Source organism: Peromyscus leucopus, chromosome 6 (genome assembly GCF_004664715.2).
Source record: "Peromyscus leucopus breed LL Stock chromosome 6, UCI_PerLeu_2.1, whole genome shotgun sequence".
Taxonomy (NCBI): domain Eukaryota; kingdom Metazoa; phylum Chordata; class Mammalia; order Rodentia; family Cricetidae; genus Peromyscus; species Peromyscus leucopus.
The window spans coordinates 92,242,091-92,260,242 of record NC_051068.1 but is presented as its reverse complement, the minus strand read 5'-3'; the positions used below and the strand labels follow the sequence as shown (position 1 = coordinate 92,260,242).

The following is an 18,152-nucleotide window of genomic DNA, read 5'->3' as shown; positions in this document are numbered from 1 at the left end:
TTTTAAAAAACTAGTTTTTGCAAGGTTTCTGGGCAAATGGCCAAATACAAAATTAAAAATGTACAAAACTCTGACAGTTAAATAGAAATTTGAATCTTCCCAGAAGATGATTTAAAAAGGGACACGCTAAACAAATGTGTTGTTTCTAGGAAGGGAACTGGGAGAATGTGGGCAGGGGTGAGAAACAGCTCCAGCCAGCTCAGGGGAGAAGATAGTCTGCCATCTCTGTCCGTGTCCCCATCCTCATCACTCTGTAGTGGCAAATAAGGATGCTCAACCCACATGCTCACACTACCCACCTCCCAGCCATTGCTTACCGGCAGGTCATAAGAAAATCAGGAAAGGGCACCACTGGTTTTCTTTAAGAGCACTTAATGCTTATTTTTAATGCTTTTTATGCTCACATATTATAATGATGATCAGTTAGTAGATATTATTGACACAATGAGATTATTCAGAAATAATTCCTGAAGGAGGTCATTGGGCAGCAAGGTGATGACATTTCGGCAATAATGACTCAAAGGATCGAGGACCAGAATGTTCCTCCTGGAATAAGAAGCATCATTGAGAGGAGCTCTCTGCCCTTCCTCTACTTGGAAAAAAAAAAAAAAAAAAAAAAAAAAACAGGAAATTGATTTAAAATGACAACAGAAGTCCAGCCTTCATTTCTACCAATGCTGTGTAAACCCCAAAGCCAACTCTTGGGGAATTACTCATTCTCTAGGTGTCTCCTGTAAGTTTGTGAGATATGCATGGTAATAAACTTTTGTTTGCTTTTCTCTTGTAAATCTTCCTTTCATCAAAGGGACCCATTCCAACAGAGTATCCTTCAGGTGTTATTATTACTCCACAGCATTTGAACTTGAAGTTCCTGATCAATTCAGAGTGACTGTCATAAGCCGAATGACAGCATGAGACTTTGCATCCACAGCCTGATTTCATTTCCCCAGAAAAAGCATTCCCAAAGGAGAAAACTTATCAAACATAATTTATTGGTTTTTATACCATTTTGGAATTGACTGCCCAAAATAATGGGAATTGTTTCATTTTGAATAACCGAGACCTGGTGAAATTGTTCTGTTTGGAATACCACTGAGTGAATTATAATTACACAATAAGTTCCTCATGATAGCATAATTAATTCAAAATTGTACAGGACTAAAGAAGCAAAGGGGGCAAAGGTTAGGCTAATATAAATTAGCCTCAGATTATACCCTTGTAATTACATTTTTTGAGTCCTCAAATATGAACAGGTTGTCTTGACAGTGATATCATTATAGATATAAAGTAGATGTAGAAAAGAGAAGTCCCCTCTTTCCAAGGGTTATTAATCAAACAAAATGGACACATGGCTATGTATACATAGACTTTTAAAAGAGAAGGAAAAGAAAGAAATGTAGGATTAAAAATATACATTCAGGCCAACAGTCAATTTGGCTTGCTTTCTTTTCCCCCCTCTCTCCAACAAATGAAGATTCTGACCTGTCAGAGGTCAAGGGAGCCTAGAAAAGGGAAGAACTGGTCATCTGATATCATGTTGAGAGGTGACGATGATGTCTCCCCAGTTCTCCCCACTGCAACCATCTGGTGTGGGTTAGAAGTCTCTCTTTCACACCTAGCTTCATTTACACATGTGAAGGACTCCTTGAGGAGCGGAATATTAACTACCCTGTTGAGAGATTCTGTGAATGCCTTCAGTCAGAGAAAAATGAGGCAACTTTTAGAGGACTCCCTGCTTACATACTTCTCTGATTCCTAATTTTCATATCATGTATTTTAATGTCTGAATAAACAGTCACATCAAATTGAGCTCCTATTCAAAGCTGTTAGCTTCCAGCTCACCATGGACTTAATCAGATCATATCTGTTTTCCATGTCCTTGGTTTCACCATTTCTGAAACAAGCACAATCTCTTAGGATGGGGAACAGGTTCTGAAGGGGGGAACGAGAAAAATGAAACATCCAGTGAGTGTGCAACCACTGTCATCCCTAGGAACTCGAGTCTGTGGCTTCTGTGCCTGCCTTTGTTCTATACCTGTCCATTTCGTCCAGGACCACTCTTCTCCATCTCTCCCTGGAAGGGGAGAACCAACACGTTTCCAGTGCTCTAAACTACTGTATATGAAGGCAAAGGTCAAGAGAGACTGTAGCAAAGCTTGCATGAATTTCATTATCATTTGTTAAACACAACCAATATCACTCCATACAAAGCAATCAAGTTTCATGAATGTGCATTCACAGCAATGCACACTTTGATTCTATAATTACAATCCTGTATATCTCACCCCCAGCACTAAATATTTTTTTTCAGGACTTAAAATTTTCTGCTAATTTACTTCATCTTCAATTCTGTATCATAATTGTATTCAGGGGGTATGCATCTTTCTCCACACCATGTTAAATATCCAGACTAAGGTGTAGCATGTACTCAGAAGAAAACTTCACAAAGAAAACTTTGTTTCAAGAAGCGTAAGACACTCTGTGAGTAACCAGCTTTGGAAACCTATGAGCAAGCTGTGCATCCTTTATGTGAAATTCAGTTTTATGGATCTTAGAATATTTGCATATAGTTCATTGGGTAAATATCCCTAATCAAAAATCCCCAAATCCAAAATGCTTCAAAATCCCAATCTCAAAAATATTCAGACAGAATGTTGGTAGCCTTTCAGTTTTCAGCTTAACTCCTCAGTGAAGCCTCCTCAGATCACCAGGTAAAGGAAGGGCCACTGATCACTCCCCATCACGTCATCCTGGTTTGTTTATACAGAAGCACATACTATTATCTCAAATACCACTAATTTAAGCTTTTCTCCTGATGATCATTCTGTTATGACACAACTGTCTTATACACAGTAAGAAATTAATAAATACTTTTGAATGGACACAAAAAAAAAAATATCAGTAAGTTCATGTGCTTTCAGAGATCCAGAAATACATGTGTAGAAAGATCATTGGCATCATAACAGTAAGTGACAGCCATTATTAATATTTTGATATCTGACATTAACTACATTCTTGCCCATGTTTGGACCAACTAGAAGGAAGATGCAGGTACAATGCTATTTCTGTTTCACAGATGAGGAGCTAAAACCAAAATGTTTCTGTTATTTGACTGTGTCAGAACTTTAAAGTGGCAGAGTGGTGAGCTGGCACCCTCATTCCAGAGTGGGGGTACATTGCATGTGTGGTGTACACACTTGAGTATATGAGGTGTGCTCCAGTGCACGTGGCCAAAGGAGGATATCAGGTGTCTTCTGTTACCACTCTCTGCTTACTGCATTGACACAGTGTCTTCCACTGGGCATGAAGCTCACATTAAGCTGACTGAGCAGCAAGCTTTCAGGAGCCATTTGCTTCTGACTTCTAATGCTGGGTCTCCAGGCACCTAAAATATGCCCAGCTTTTTATATGGGTTCTGGGAATTCAAGCTCAGGGCTTCATGCTTTCACAGAATGTTCTTATACACTTAGCCATCTCTCCAGCCACTCGAGTCTATATTCTTCACCCCTACTCTTCGATATCCTTTTATTACAATTAAAATTAACAATGGGACATTACTTACTATAAATATCAATAAACAATGAATGTTATAATTGATCAGATACACGGGCTTATTGCTATTATTAAGTTTTCTGGAGCTACTTTTGCTGAATTGTGTCTAAAACAGCAAATATTTTGTGTGATTTTTGTGATTCATTAGGGCCTATTTTTTTCTTAAAATCTATAATGTTTTTGCCTTGTTTATTTGTATTTCATATTTCCATTTTTCCTGATTTTATTATTTTGTGGGGAAGGTATATCATGTAGATGCAGATGCATGCAGGTATACAGATGCAGGTGTACATACATGTACATGAGTGGACTTGTGGCACTGGTGAAGAGAGTTGATTTTCTTTAAGGATTTGGTCTCTGGTGAGTCAGCCATGCTCCTACAGTGGATGGTCCAACACCCACTGGAAGCACAAATTGAACCTGATGGGTTTAAAGAAAATGAGGTCACAAAGGTTGGTGGGTATGGAAGAAGACATGGATCTAGAAGGAGTTGTGGAGTAGTATGCATATAATCAAAATACACTATGCTTGAAATTCTCAAAGAACTAATTAAGTTTTTTTTTTTAAAGAAGGCACTATCTAAATAATAAATAATAATAAATAATAATAATAAATAAATCTAAATAAATAATTTGTTTAAAATAAAAGTGCAACTATTAATGAATGAAAAAAATAAAATACTTTCTGTGGGAGGCCAGTTCCTACTTTTCCCAGGGTTCCTATGAGGAGGAGAGAGGGATGAAAAAAAAATTAGATAAAAAGATAGTGAAGAGGAGGAAGACAAAAACACAGGATAGCTTCCGGAGGACATGGATCAAAACCCAATGCTTTTTCTGTTTATTCAAGAGGCTTTTTATAACAATGCCAAGGGGTGGGGCAAAAGACCTTCCCCTTGCTAGATCAAAGCACACCACACAGCCAAGTGCAGACCCTTCTAAACACCTGGTAACCACACCCATGGTCAAATAATCCCCTTATGCAGTCCTGCTGGGTAAAGCAAGCTCAGATTCTCTGACCCTGAGAAATTTTTAGCCTCCACAATTCTATTCAAACAAACACAAATTAAACCAAGGAAACAGTTTTTCACTGAATTATTTATTTTAAAATATAGAATAAAGGAAAGGATAGCACTTTATAAACATTCATACAAGGCAAGCTACTATATACTGGGACTGAGCATATTCACGACTTGAAACATAACAAGTTCTTACATTAATTGTACCTACCATTAATAATTTCTCGTCTAGGAGCCTATTCTAAGTATGTGATCTTAAGCAAACATAAAGAATACTTTAGTTTCTTGCTATTTGGACGAGGGGGGAGGGACGGTAAACACAGTTTTCATGAACTTGTAACTTTTCATGTGCAAATATTTTCAATTCATTCAAATCAGAGACATAAGCCTCAAACTAGAGGTAAATTTAGCTTTAAAATGTAGCATAAACTCAGGGTTATTCAGGTTAATTAACCCCAAAAGTATGAAATTTCTTATTATGAGGGGAAAAGTGCATTAATTCAAATGTATCTATACTCAAATATAGCTTTTTTATGAAGATTAAAAATAACCAAAATTTTTGCACATGTCCTCTTGAACATATACACAAACATGATACATGGTCACATGATCACCCACTCCTGCTTCCAATATGAGGCTGGTCTAGGTGAAAAGCATCTTCTGACAGCCTGGTTTGCCACAATGGTCCTACAGGGAGGGACAAAAAGACTGAGACAATAGGAACTTTTCCATCCTGGCTCAAAGGATGAACAGGCATGGCCTTATCCTTTTAAGGTGTTGACTTGAGATTTAGGGATGCTCCCTGTTCAAAAACACCACTTGCAGTGCAGACACATTCTCCCTGTTCCTTCCTGACCTCACGCAAAGCTCAGATTATGTTCCATTAAGAAGCACTAAGTACAAACTACATCATCTCTGCAAGCAAGCTGCATCTGGATGCCTTATGTTCTGGCACTTCGAATCAGTGTTGGGGCAATATGTAGAGTGAGTCAGTAGCTACACCTCTATCCAGTTTCTGTCTTTGCCTGGAAAAGACACACCCTTCCTTCAAACAAACAAACAAACAAACAAACAAAAACAACAAAAAATCAAAACATGTTTTTTGGAACTGAACTTGGGTCCTCTGGAAGAACAGCAAGCACTCTGAACCACTCAGCCATCTCTCCAGATTCTGCGGTCATAATTTTATTTATTTATCTTGCTTTTCTCTTTGGCATATTTTAAATCTTCACTAATGATCATGAAAATAATTTAGCATTAAATTTGAGAAATGAAAAGAAGTTTAACGCAGGTTGATACAGAGAAATATACATCTTACTGTGAAAGGAGCCATGATTTATCCCTGGGGATCTATGCAAGAAACTGAATACATTTTTTTTTTTTTAATTACAGAGGACTTCATTTTTTTAACTCCAGCATTTCTCAATGAAAAGAAGTCCCCAAAGCTTTGAAGCTACTGTGAGAAAAAGAGTCAGAGGTAAGTATTGAACTCTCCCAGGGGCAGGGGGAGGGGAGGCGGGGACTGATAGCTCCCCAGCTGTGCTCTCCTTTCCACTGATAATTACCAAGCTGACTGAGAGATTTGTCTCCAGCCCTAATTTCAAATTAACAATGCCATTATTTGGAAGCTGGAGAGACACCTTAGTGATTCAGCATAGGGACCTGAGTTCAATCTGTGGAACCAACATACAATAAGCTGGGTGTTGTACAGCATGCTTATAATCCCAGTGTTGAAGAGGTGAACAAAGGAGGACCCTTAGGACTTGATGGACAGACGTCCTATTCAATCAGTGAGACCCAAGCCATTAAAGACCCTTGTCTCAAAAACAAAGCTAAAAAATAATGGAAACAAAAGAAAATGCCATCTGGTGCCTTAGAAACAATGCTGAGGATAAGATGCATATACATATGAACACAGGTGTACACAGGTGTGCCTGCACATAAGCAAATATATACACAAAAGTTATCATCCATAACCCACAAAATATTGATTATTGTCACAAGGACTCTCAGACAAGACATGTTCATTGGTGCAATAGTGGTATAGCCATCATACAAATAACCAATCACTTTCTGATTGGATATGAATTGTACTCCAAAGGATGAAACTCATACCTGGCACCATTGTCAGGCCAAGAATCTATGGCAACACTAGCCATAAGCCCAAGTAGAGAACATAGGACTATTATTCTGATAAGTTGGAGTAGCATTAAACTAAGTCCTAATGACTTACCATTAAACCCATAGATTAATGGAGCTCTCAATCCTCAGCAAGGAAGCTTCTATGTATAGTAGATGGTTAACAAAGTGACCAACAACTAATCAAGGTGCAGAAAATACAAGGCTGCGGAATTCTCAGTATTATGTGGAACAAATATGAACATGACTTCCTCCCAAGGATCTGGGGGGCATTGAAAGAGGAGATGGGAAGAGTGTAAGAACCAGAGGTGAGGCATGACTACAAGGAAGCAGTGCTTCTGACACAGGGGAGCTGCACATATGAACTCACAGACTGGGCAAACAGAATAGTCAGAACATGACCACCTTCTTCTATATGATCACATAGCAGCCCACACTTTCAAACAATTTCCTTTATTTATTTCTTTGTTTATTTAATGTGTGTGTGTGTGTGCGTGTGCGTGTGTGTGTGTGTGTGCGTGTGCGTGTGTGTGTGTGCGTGTGTGTGTGTGTGTGTGTGTGTGTGTGAAGTGCAAGTGGGTTATTTCCAGTGTGTGCGTGTAGAGGTCAGAGAGCAACTTTCAGGAGTTTGTCTCCTCTTTCCATTGAGTGTGACCTGGGGAATTGAACTCAGGTCCTAGAGGTTACCTCACTAGCCCCTTAAAGAAGTGACTAACAGCAGACTCACTGAAGAATCAGCAAACAGTGACCAAATGACCTCCACAAGGTCAGAAACAGCCTCTCAAGGGTCACTCCTAATAAAGCAAGACCATCCCAGGTCTTTTAATAGAAGAAGGAAGGAAGGAAGGAAGGAAGGAAGGAAGGAAGGAAGGAAGGAAGGAAGGAAGGAAAGAAGGAAGGAAGGAAGGAAAGAAGGAAGGAGGAAGAGGGAGGGATGGAAGGAGGGAGGGAGAGAAATAAAAGAGAGACAGAAAGAAAGGAAGAAAGAGAGATAGTCTTTTCTATTGTTTTGCTGAAGACATTCACATTACTCTTTTGTTAGAAATACTAAACTTTTAAAAGTCTCAACATGCTACTATAAACAATTTTTAATACATTCAAAGAATTTCACAAGGGTTAAAACACCCAGATGTGTTAACCTGGGCATGTAGAACCAAAGTCAAAGCTGGGGGATGACTTTTCCCAGAGAAGTGAAAGTGGTGATGGGTCCAAACTTAAAGTGGCAGGAAAGAAAACAAAACAAACAGAAAAAAAAAAAAAAACAACTTAGGATGTAGACACGCACTCAGGGCTTCATCTGTGGCCACCATCTGTATAAATCAGTCCTGGAGCTGACATGTAATTTTCTGTGTGTCCCCTGAGAAGTGGCCCTCGGGGCTTAATTATTGATGAAGAGATATTTCTTCAAAGTGGCCCAGTCAAGACTGCCTCAAGGGGACATTCATAAGCACTCATAATATCAATTTCCAAGCACCTGGGAGACAGGGACTCACATGGCCTCTTTAATTATTATGATACAGGCAGAAGGAAGGAAGAATGCATTACACAACCCGGCTGAAATTCTCCAAGAAAATTATCAGGATGTATACAAAATTAGGATACCTGGTCACTGTTAAGAAAGAGTACTCATACAATTGCTTGAAACAGAAGAGTTTGGCCTCTAACCTACTGCATCCCAGGAGTTAAGACAACTATCAAATACGACGAGTGTGGTCTGCTCACGGACACTTGAAAATCCAGAAAAAAAAAAAGTGACTTAAAGTGTATGTGCTTAGCTTAGGAAATAACCTTGTATTTAGTACAAATAATATCTTGTTATATTTCAGTTGCATGGGATTTCTTTTAGGAAAAGAATAACATCAAATTGCTTCAAACTTTTAATAAATGGGTATCCTCAAATAATATTTACCCATTCATCAGCTTTGATATTGTATTAAAATTGCTGAAGAATCTATTCATATGTAAGGTATAGTTTGGAAAAAAAGTAAAAGGATTATAAAAGAGGAAAGCCCTGAATTTTATTCTTATTCCACCATTTAGATGTTGCTAGTTCTGAATAGATGAGGTCTCTACCATATAATTCCTCTGTGTTCCCTGAGGCCTGCACTAGGGGGCTGGCATTAACATAGGATTAGAAGCATACATTAAGTAGCAATGAAGGCAAACAGGAGTCTTTAATTTGACCTGAATGTCATTAACTTCCCCATACCATCAGCAACTTTCATAACACACACCCGCAGCATTCATGGGTCCACACTGAGTGTCCCTGGTAATTCTTTGAATTTCATTATGTTTCCTCTCCCCCCACAAAATCTAGATTCTATTTTCACATATCTGTTTAAAAAGAAGACCAGTTTCTAACATGTCTAGGAAATCCTTAAAGTCCAGCGAATTCTATCCAAATGACCGTAAAAGACAGTTCATGTAGCCAATAGGCACGGCCATTTTGGTTTTTATTCATTAATTTATTTACATTGTGTGTATGTGTATATGTAAGTAGGCATGTACATTCCACAGCACAGTCATGGTGGTCAGAAGACAATTTGCAGGAATCAGTTTTCTCCTTCCAATATGTTGGCTCCAGGACTGAACTCAAGGCATCAGGCTTGGTAGCAAGGGTCCTTCCTTGACCAGCCACCTCACCTGCCCCTGAACTACCATTTCAAATGCATTCATTTTATGTGAAGGTGTTTTATGTATTAATCCTCACATCTCTTATGTGGGAAACAAATAAGATCAATTTCAATTGGATGATGAAGAAAGGACAGGCCATAACAATAAAAGACATAGCCTGGAGGGCATGGTGTACAAGCCTTTAATCCCAGCACTGGGAAGGCAGAAGCAGGCTACATAGAAAAACCCTGTCATGAAACAACTGAATGAATGAATGAATGAATGAATGAATGAATGAATAAATAAATAAATAAAACAAATATCCAAGGAAACAGCAGAACCAGTAATATATATATATATATATTTATATATATATATATATATATATATATTTCTATATATATATATAACTTTTTTCTTATTTATTTTACTTCATTATAAAGATTTTGGAATGAAATAAAAATATCACATATGAAAATTAACTAAACCAAAAGATTATGCAACTTGATGAACATACATTTAGTTAGAATTGTACATACAGTTGTATGAGTTTAAAAATATAAGGCTAACTATTTTTCTAGTTCTAATTCTGTCATAGATTTCTTTTGTTATTTAGGTGTTGGTTAAGTGCATAAAATATATTCAATACTAAAAGTGTAAAATTAAGTGTGAAGTTTCACAGTTTCCATTTTGAATGCAAGTTTTAACTGAATATTTTTAATACAATGCTTGTTTTAAATAGTAACCATGAAATAAAATTGACATTTTAAAAAATAAATTCATACAAAATTTTTTAGTTCCAAACACTAGTAGACAAGTGTGCTAAACTGCCTAAAGTAAAAGTTATTCATTGTCTTAAATGCAGGCACTTGGTACCTAAGAATGCAGTATTTTAAGAAAGAATAACAAAAACAATAGTGACCATATATTACAAGAACTACATGAAGCTACCCAAAGTTACCTCAGTGACACAGAGCACTCCAGGAAAACTGAACACTACTGATATGTGAGGCCAGAAACCATTTCTGTCTTAAGAAAGCTTAAAAGCAAACGACATTCAGAAAGTAAACGTGTCATATTTGAAAATAAAACTCTTGATTATAACTAATGTTACCAGCAGACCTTGCCTTGTTGGAGGAGGGAATGGAGAGTGGATTGGGGGGAAGGTGGGAGGCACGGGAGGTGGGAGGAGTGGGGGAATCTGTGATTGCTTTGTAAAATGAGTTTAACAATTCCTTAATAAAATAAATAAATAATGTTACCAGCAACAAATGTCTGATTACACATTTTAATTAGTATAGAATAGAAATGGAATAAATTTTCTGTACTAGTTTTGTGTGTGTGTGTGTGTGTGTGTGTGTGTGTGTGTGTGTGTGTGTACTTGTTCGTGTGTGTGATGCTAGAAGTCAGCCTTGAGTGCTCTTCCTAAAGGAAGACTTCCATTCCGTATTTTGAGACAGAATCTCTCACTGCTACTCAGTGAGCCAGGAGGAGGATCACACCTGGGTAGGTGCTCCTGCTCACTCAGCAAGCACAGGACTATCCCGCCAGCCCTTTGGCACAGTCCAGGCCTTTGGTACAGTTTTAAGAAATGGAGATCTGTGATACATAGCTGTTGTTGTGTCCATATAGCAAACAGGAAAAAAAAAAAAAAAAAAAAAAAAAACAATAAATTGACCATTTCTGTTTTTCAGGCTCCTCTTTAGCTATACTGAAGCTTGGACCATGCCAAAGCTCTCTTCACACTTTGCCATGGCATTTTAGGGCAGTCTTCTTTTGCAGTCCCATTGTCTTTCTGTGTACATGCTCCAACTTCTGGGACTTGAACTTCTGCTTTTAAAATCTCCCAGAGTGATGGCACATCTGTACTCTATGGGGAGGTCTACCTTCCAGCCTAGTATTGTTGCCTGTTCACATAGAGCTTGATAGGATGATATGTTCAACTACTGTGTAGTTGTTTAAAGACCATGTTACCTCAGCATTAGACCCTAGATCTTAGCATTCTCATTCATTTCTTGTCATTATTATTCAACTTTCCAAATAAAGATTCTTCTTCCAGAATGCATGAGAAGAAACTACTAATTTCTAGCTACAGAAACATGCAGTATGCTACACACAAACTACTATCAATGGAACTAATTATAGTTTGAGGCAGATAAGCAGATATACATGTTTGTACTACTCAAGTAAACTCCCTACTACCCTAAAAATAAGTGATCCACAGAACAGTTTAAAATTTGGAGGATAAAACACATATTCCACAACTAAAGCCCATTAATTGTTTTTAAGTAAAAAGCTTTAAAAACCATTGTCAATTGTGTTTCTACAAGCTCTATGATGCCCAGTGGATGAATACAAGGAGAGAGGAAAGGAATATTATATACTCAGTTTGAAAAAAAAGTATGAATGAAATAAATACATAACTCTCAACTTCCATAAAGTTGAACACTAATTTTTCTCCTTTGGCTCTTCCTAATACAGGGGCAGAAGCAATTATAATAAAAGATGTCCTGAAATGTATGTTGCTATTTCTGCCAATTTTGAACCTGTGTCTTCCTTCTTTTGAAGCAGGTCCTTCCTTATACTTCCATTTTCCAAAGTCCTCATTTTAAAACATCCCTTTCTTAACTACCAAGAGCAAAAAGTTCACTGTCTTCGAAGCTCAGCAGAAGGCATAGGAGCAGCAACAAGAACCTTTTCTGTTTGACTCAGACCCACTCCATTTTGTGTACAGCAGACTGGAATTTGTTTCTTCCGTTCAGGGTAAATCTGAACACTCACTCAGTGGTTAATGCAAGGGAAGGACTTCAGCTACGACTGTGGAGGCTGCAGAGGAGTAAGCAGTAACTTAGTTTGGCTGTAAATACCAAAATGACTAGTGTACAGGTGGTTAAAAGCTTTAACTATATACTTCCATTGTCCCTTCCCAATTATCTTTGAAGGTGAGTGGAGAGCAGGAGCAAAAGTGAAGTTCTGAACAATCATTCTTCCTTGCTTTTAGATGTGCCAATACTGACATCAAATTGGCAGGCGACTCAGTCTGAATGAAGAAATACTGTGAAATTACTGCTGAGGTCAGGGAAAGTGACCAGTGGCCAATACTTACCTACTCTGAAACTCTCCCAGGAAAATCTGGATTCAAAAGTCATGCTTTGCAAAATTTAGACTGTATGAAAATAATAAAGCAAAATGATATTTTAAACTATGTGGCTACTATTAATACACTTTGAAGTACTAATTATCTGTTGGAAATGAATTTTCTAATGACAACATCCTTTGCTTCATTTATTTGTTAACCTTGGCCCTTTTTCCTAACATGAAGCTGTGTACTGAGAGGGCTGGGCAGCCAGACAAGAGCCATGACAGGCTTTCCTAGTAGCCCCTGCCAGAGACCAGGCCTTAGTTTCAGTTTACTGGAGCTGACTGGAGCTGAGCAAGCAGTTCTCAGGAAAACCACAGCTCAAGGGCAACCAATCAGCAGGCACCCCACTGCCTTCTGCTGGCTCAGCAGGCACCTCCACAGCCTTCTGCTAGCTAAGGATAGCTTTCCCTACCCTGCCTCTGGTAAGTCCCTAACTACTAGAACCACCCACCAATCCTGTAACAATCTATAGAAACCCACCAATCAGCCTACAGACTAATTTCTCCTCCCTGGAATTCCCCTAACCCTGATTAAGCGAGGTTCTCTCAGGGTCTCCATTTGCCACTTTGCCGGATGGTTAGACCCCAACATGTTGGATATTAATAAATGTTCTTGATGATTGCATACATGACTGGTGGTCTTTTATGGGACTTCTCGCAGACCCTAACAGTATCTGTAGCAGGTGCTAACCACACAATTCTTATGTTCCATACTGCTTTCAGCTTTGAGAGCTAGGTAACATGGGCAAGGTCACCTAGCCACAGAGGAGCAAAGCTAGGCCCCAATCCCAGTAGTTAGCTCCAGAAGATGGGTTCTGAGCGATAACCATGCAACAGCAAAAGATGACTTGGCATCTTGTACCATTTCTGCAATTTCAACAAAGACAGCAATGTTTGATTCTATAGGCTAGGTCTTATCATCAACTAGAATACCCTTTCTATGTCCTTCTTCCAGCCCAGAAAATCCTCTAAGTGCAGTTTAGTGAACTGGCTCTCTACTATGTTCCCATAGAAACAGACACAAAACAACTTTGAAGACTTCAGTAATTTGACAAAATATTTGTCTGATTGTGAAACCATATTCTACAGGTAGCTCACTGAAAATATCACTACAGTGGTGCTCATACCTTCTCTACTTTTCTAAAATATCAAGTGCTTTATCAATGTGTTCTGATCCCCATCTATTTCACACCTTATTTAAATTGCCTCCTTCTCCATGTATTTGAGACAAAGACAATGATCACCATCAGATCAATCTCCCCACAATGATTTTTAATGAATGTGTTCAGGAAAGCTTTTGAATTTGACAGGAAATTAAGCTTTCATAATTTATTCTGATTCTTCAACACAAAGAAAACTTCAGTGGGTTAATAGGATTAACGGAGACATCTCTGTGTGTGTTCCTCCCTGCTTAATGTATTTTTCCTCACTGTGTTATATTTTAATGATTAATTTCACGCTCTTTCATGGTATTTTTAGCTCATGATTCATAGGTAATACTTTGAGGGAAAAGTAAAGTATTGTGGGTGATAAAAGATGCTACTGGTTAGAGTATGGATCACACATTGAACAGCACATAAGGTATAGACAGGTGAATACTGCCATACCAGGTTACAAGGTGCATCAGGCTGACTGGCCACACAGTAAGATTACACTCAGCTGAATGGAGGGAAGGCTCAAAGTGATTGAATGTTCTTGGATAAAGTTTGTACAATTAAGCTCGACAAAATGTCTCACTAGCTTCACTTTCTCCATAAGAATGCCAGTAAAAACTGTTTTCCAAGACAGGTGCACGAGAAGCATAAAGAATGAAATCAGCTAAGCTTGAAACACCACTCTGATATTTAACAGCTAGAAGCCAAAAGTCATCCAATCTCTGACACTAATTCCTGAAGTCTGCACAGCCTGGATGCTGCCAGAGGACAACCAACTGATTCAGTCTAACAACAAAAATGTGCCGGGGTCGTTAAATCCAAGTTAGTACCCAGAGGACCATGGCTTGAGTCAGACATGGTATCTGTGTCCTGTACACATATGAATAGTTCATTAAACCAAGCACATTGTTTAATATCCAAAAATGAAACTATGAAGGTAAGTCCTAAGTAAACTACATAAAGAAGTCCACATGTTGTCCTTTAGCTCTTATCACTAAAATGAATTTTCCAAAGGCAAATAGGAAGTCTGTTAAAACACGATCAGCTTCCCTTTAGGAGCATATAAAGGTTCGTTAACTGCGACAAAAACCAGTTATCCTGCAAACAGGTGGTTTTAAACTTGATTCAAAAGAACAGAACAAAGGAGGAAAGCCTATTATTTCTAAACAAGCACAGGGAGGGTGGGAGGAAAGGCTGGGGGGAGGGAGGGGTAAGTAGGAAGGGAAGAGGGGCTAGGAGCAAGCGCAAATGTTCTACAGGAGTTTTGTTTTGTTTTTATCTCGAAGAAAAACCCTAAACAAAACGAAACAGAAACCCCCGAGAAACGCAGGCTTTGATTCAGTGTGATTAAAATCACGGTTGTAACTCAATCTTTTTCCCAGCACACACACACTAAAGTACCTAGAAGAACTCAAACGAAAGGTTTTGCCATTTCAGGTTGGAACTTATTCACAGAGCGATGAGATTTTTGCAGAAACAGAATGCAAGAGAGAAGTAAACACTGTTGAGAGGAGAGAACAGGGCAGTTTGTGTATTTCTTTCCGGGGAGGATGTACTTTCCAATGTCCTCTGTACTTAGTTCCATTCTTCCAAATGTGAAATTAAGTCGTAAACAATACCTTGGCCAGCAAAGCTAGAGACAGCGGCCTGGATATTGGATTTCTAGACTCCACTTTTGCAGACAGCAAGGTTCAGCTATTGATGGTGGGGGCACTGGGTGGGAGCCCCACAACGCCACGGAGGGGACGGAGCAGGGTCGTATGGATGAGAAGGGGCGCTCTGGTCCCCTGGAGTCCATGCCTCTGAACTCGGAGCTTCTGGGTTACCGTGACTTAAGGCAGAGAAAGGTGGCTGCCTTTAAGTCTCCTACGAAGTGACCAGCTCCTGGTCCCAGGGTGCCGTGTCCCTCCTGGCCAACAAGTCTCCCCTGGGGAAACTTAGAGAGTCACCTGCTGTGCCCCGGGCGCGCCCCCAGGCCTCCGCCCCTCAGTGGCCCTCCCACCCCGGGACTGCGGTGGGTACCTCGATGTCCGGTGTGTCCCTGCTCAGCACACCCGCCATGGCAGCGTTCCCCGGCCGCAGACTCACGCACGCAGACTCTCTGTTAGTGACCGCAGCCTCCAGCCCCAGCACTGAAGCCTCAGCTTGCCCTAGAGCTGGTGCACTGACTGCCCTAGCCAGGCGGGCGGTGGGGGCGGGGCGATCGCGGAGGACACGCCCCCAGGGCGGGGCAACACTCTAGGCCGGCCTAACAGCTTGTCCCACTGGTAGCAGGCTCCTTGGCTCTACTGGAGCGAACTTTGGGCTGTGCTGGCGCTCCTCTTTGCTGACTAAGGCCGAGCTTGGTAGGCGGGTTCAGGGGTCAGAGATCCCCAGAACTAAAAGCAAACAATTGCGTTCTTCCACGCCCTGAGCCCGTAACATGCAGAAGCACAAGTCTAAAGAGCAACTGGATCTTCCAGAATTCTCCAGGGATCAGGGAGTATCTATCTTCCTCTGGCCACCAGCAAATAAGCCCACAGGATTTTGAAGCTACTTTGGAGTACTATGAGTCTAGGGGAGCCTAAAACGCAAGAAGTCAGACAGACATCAGAATCCACAATCCAGAACCCCAAAGCAGACTGTTTTTCAGTGGGTCTCAGCCTTCTTAATGCTGCAACCCTCATGTTGTGGTGCTCCACATAAGTTTTTTCTTGCTGTTTATTTTTTCTCTTTATGAATCTAATGTATATTGTGTTTCCGATAGTCTTGCTTCTGAGGTTCCACGATGACCATGTAGATCAAGGACCCAGATGGCCTTTGTTGAAGTGATCCTGAGCGACCCCCACTAGAGCTCCAGGTTGCCGAGACTCTACACAGATCTTGAGATACAGTCTTGTCACTGCAGAAGCTCGAGCGTCAGCCAGACCTCATGTGGCTAAGCCCTAGCAGCTTGGTATCACTTGTTCAGTGTACAGGCTCCCAGCTCTGGCGCGTAATTGCGTCTTGCGAGCGACTCTCTGTTAGTGAACACTGCAGCCAAGACAGATTTTGAAATACAAAAAAAAAAAAAAAAAGAAACACAGAATCAAATCAGAACCCAGAGCAGACTGTTTTTCAGTGGGTCTCAGCCTTCTTAATGCTGCAACCCTCATGTTGTGGTGACCTCCAACCATAAAGTTATTTTCATTGCTGTTTCATAACTGTAATTTTGCTACTTTTATGAATCATAATGTAAATATTTGTGTTTTCCGATAGTCTTAGGCAATTCCTGTGAAAGGTTCTCGACCCCCAGGATGTCGAGACCCACATGTTGAGATCCACATGTTGAGATCCACATGAAATCCTGAGATCCATTGTGAGAGGTGTTTGTAGTAGAAGGTGGGGGTGGATTCCTTGAGTGGCTGGAAAAGGCTTACACTACAAACCACCAGGTTACCTTTAAGAACTTAAAACTTCTGGGGGTTGGATAATATTTCCCCTTGAATCAAGTATTCACATTAAAAAAAAAAAAAAAAAAAAAACAACCTAGAGGGTTAAGTAGAAACCCCAGAATCATCCTTGGCTTCTTATTCTCACTCACTCATTTAATCCTTCCCCACTTCATTCCAACACGATCTGGAGTCACTTGGATGCTTGTGTACCAGCATCTACTATTAACTTTCCTGAACTGGAGAGTGAGCTTCACAGTATGAATTAACCCCCTTGTTCCTCACACACAAGATAAAGCTTTTTTGGTGGCCTGTTGCAACCCAGATACATTTTTTTAAGTCTTATAGAGCAGCTCTGTGTGACATGCTTCTCTCCTTTTCCTCCTCACCAGGGTCACTCTTTCCCTGACTTGTGTTTCGTTTACCAAGTACTGTTCAGAACTTTCATGTCTTCTGATTTTGCTCATTTTCCTCCACCAGAAACCACCGTTTCCCTTTTCGCTAATCCTCAAGTCTCTGAGTCATTCCCACCACCAACAGAAACCGAGACCTGCCCCATCTCTGCCACTCTAGTTTAAAACAGCCTGTTTTTTTTCTTAATAGTCATGTCAGGTTTCGTTTGCCTGCTTATTCGCATGTGACTTACTTGATAAACGTCTTCTGTTTAAGATGCAGGTTCCAGGTAAACAGGACCAGTGTCTGATTTGTTGTTTACTGAACGTTTCGTTCCTTACCTGGGCTTGAAACATACAAGACGTGCTGAATGAATGAATAGTAGATCCTGCACTAAGCAATTCTCTGGGAAAACTTTATTTTCACTTCATTGTGTAGAATGAGTCACAATATCAGTTAACAGATTTCTGGTTAAAATAGCTCAAACTAACTACTTTGCTATTCAAGGAGAACATTCTAAGGCCAGATGCTCCTGCAGCTCTCAGTCCCCAAACCTTACCTCCAAAGTGTCACCATCCCTCTGTTCATGAGGAGACATATAGTCATCATATATAAGCATAAGTACCTGCAAAGATGTACACATGTTCATGTATTGAGAAATACTGTACACATCTTCCACATGCATGTACACATATAAATACATGTGTCTTTAGGCCAATATTTGCATTTGTGTAC

The 18,152-nt window shown here is 39.9% G+C and overlaps 1 protein-coding gene across 1 annotated transcript in view; it reads right to left on the bottom strand.

Moving 5' to 3' along the window:
* Positions 1–15,812, bottom strand: part of Dpyd (dihydropyrimidine dehydrogenase) — an 847,112-nt gene extending 831,300 nt beyond the window's left edge. The window contains exon 1 of the mRNA XM_028880091.2: positions 15,637–15,812. Within this exon, the coding sequence (XP_028735924.1) occupies positions 15,637–15,675 (39 nt within the window). The 5' untranslated portion in view covers positions 15,676–15,812. The remainder of the gene's footprint in view (positions 1–15,636) is intronic.
* Positions 15,813–18,152: the final 2,340 nt, after the last annotated feature.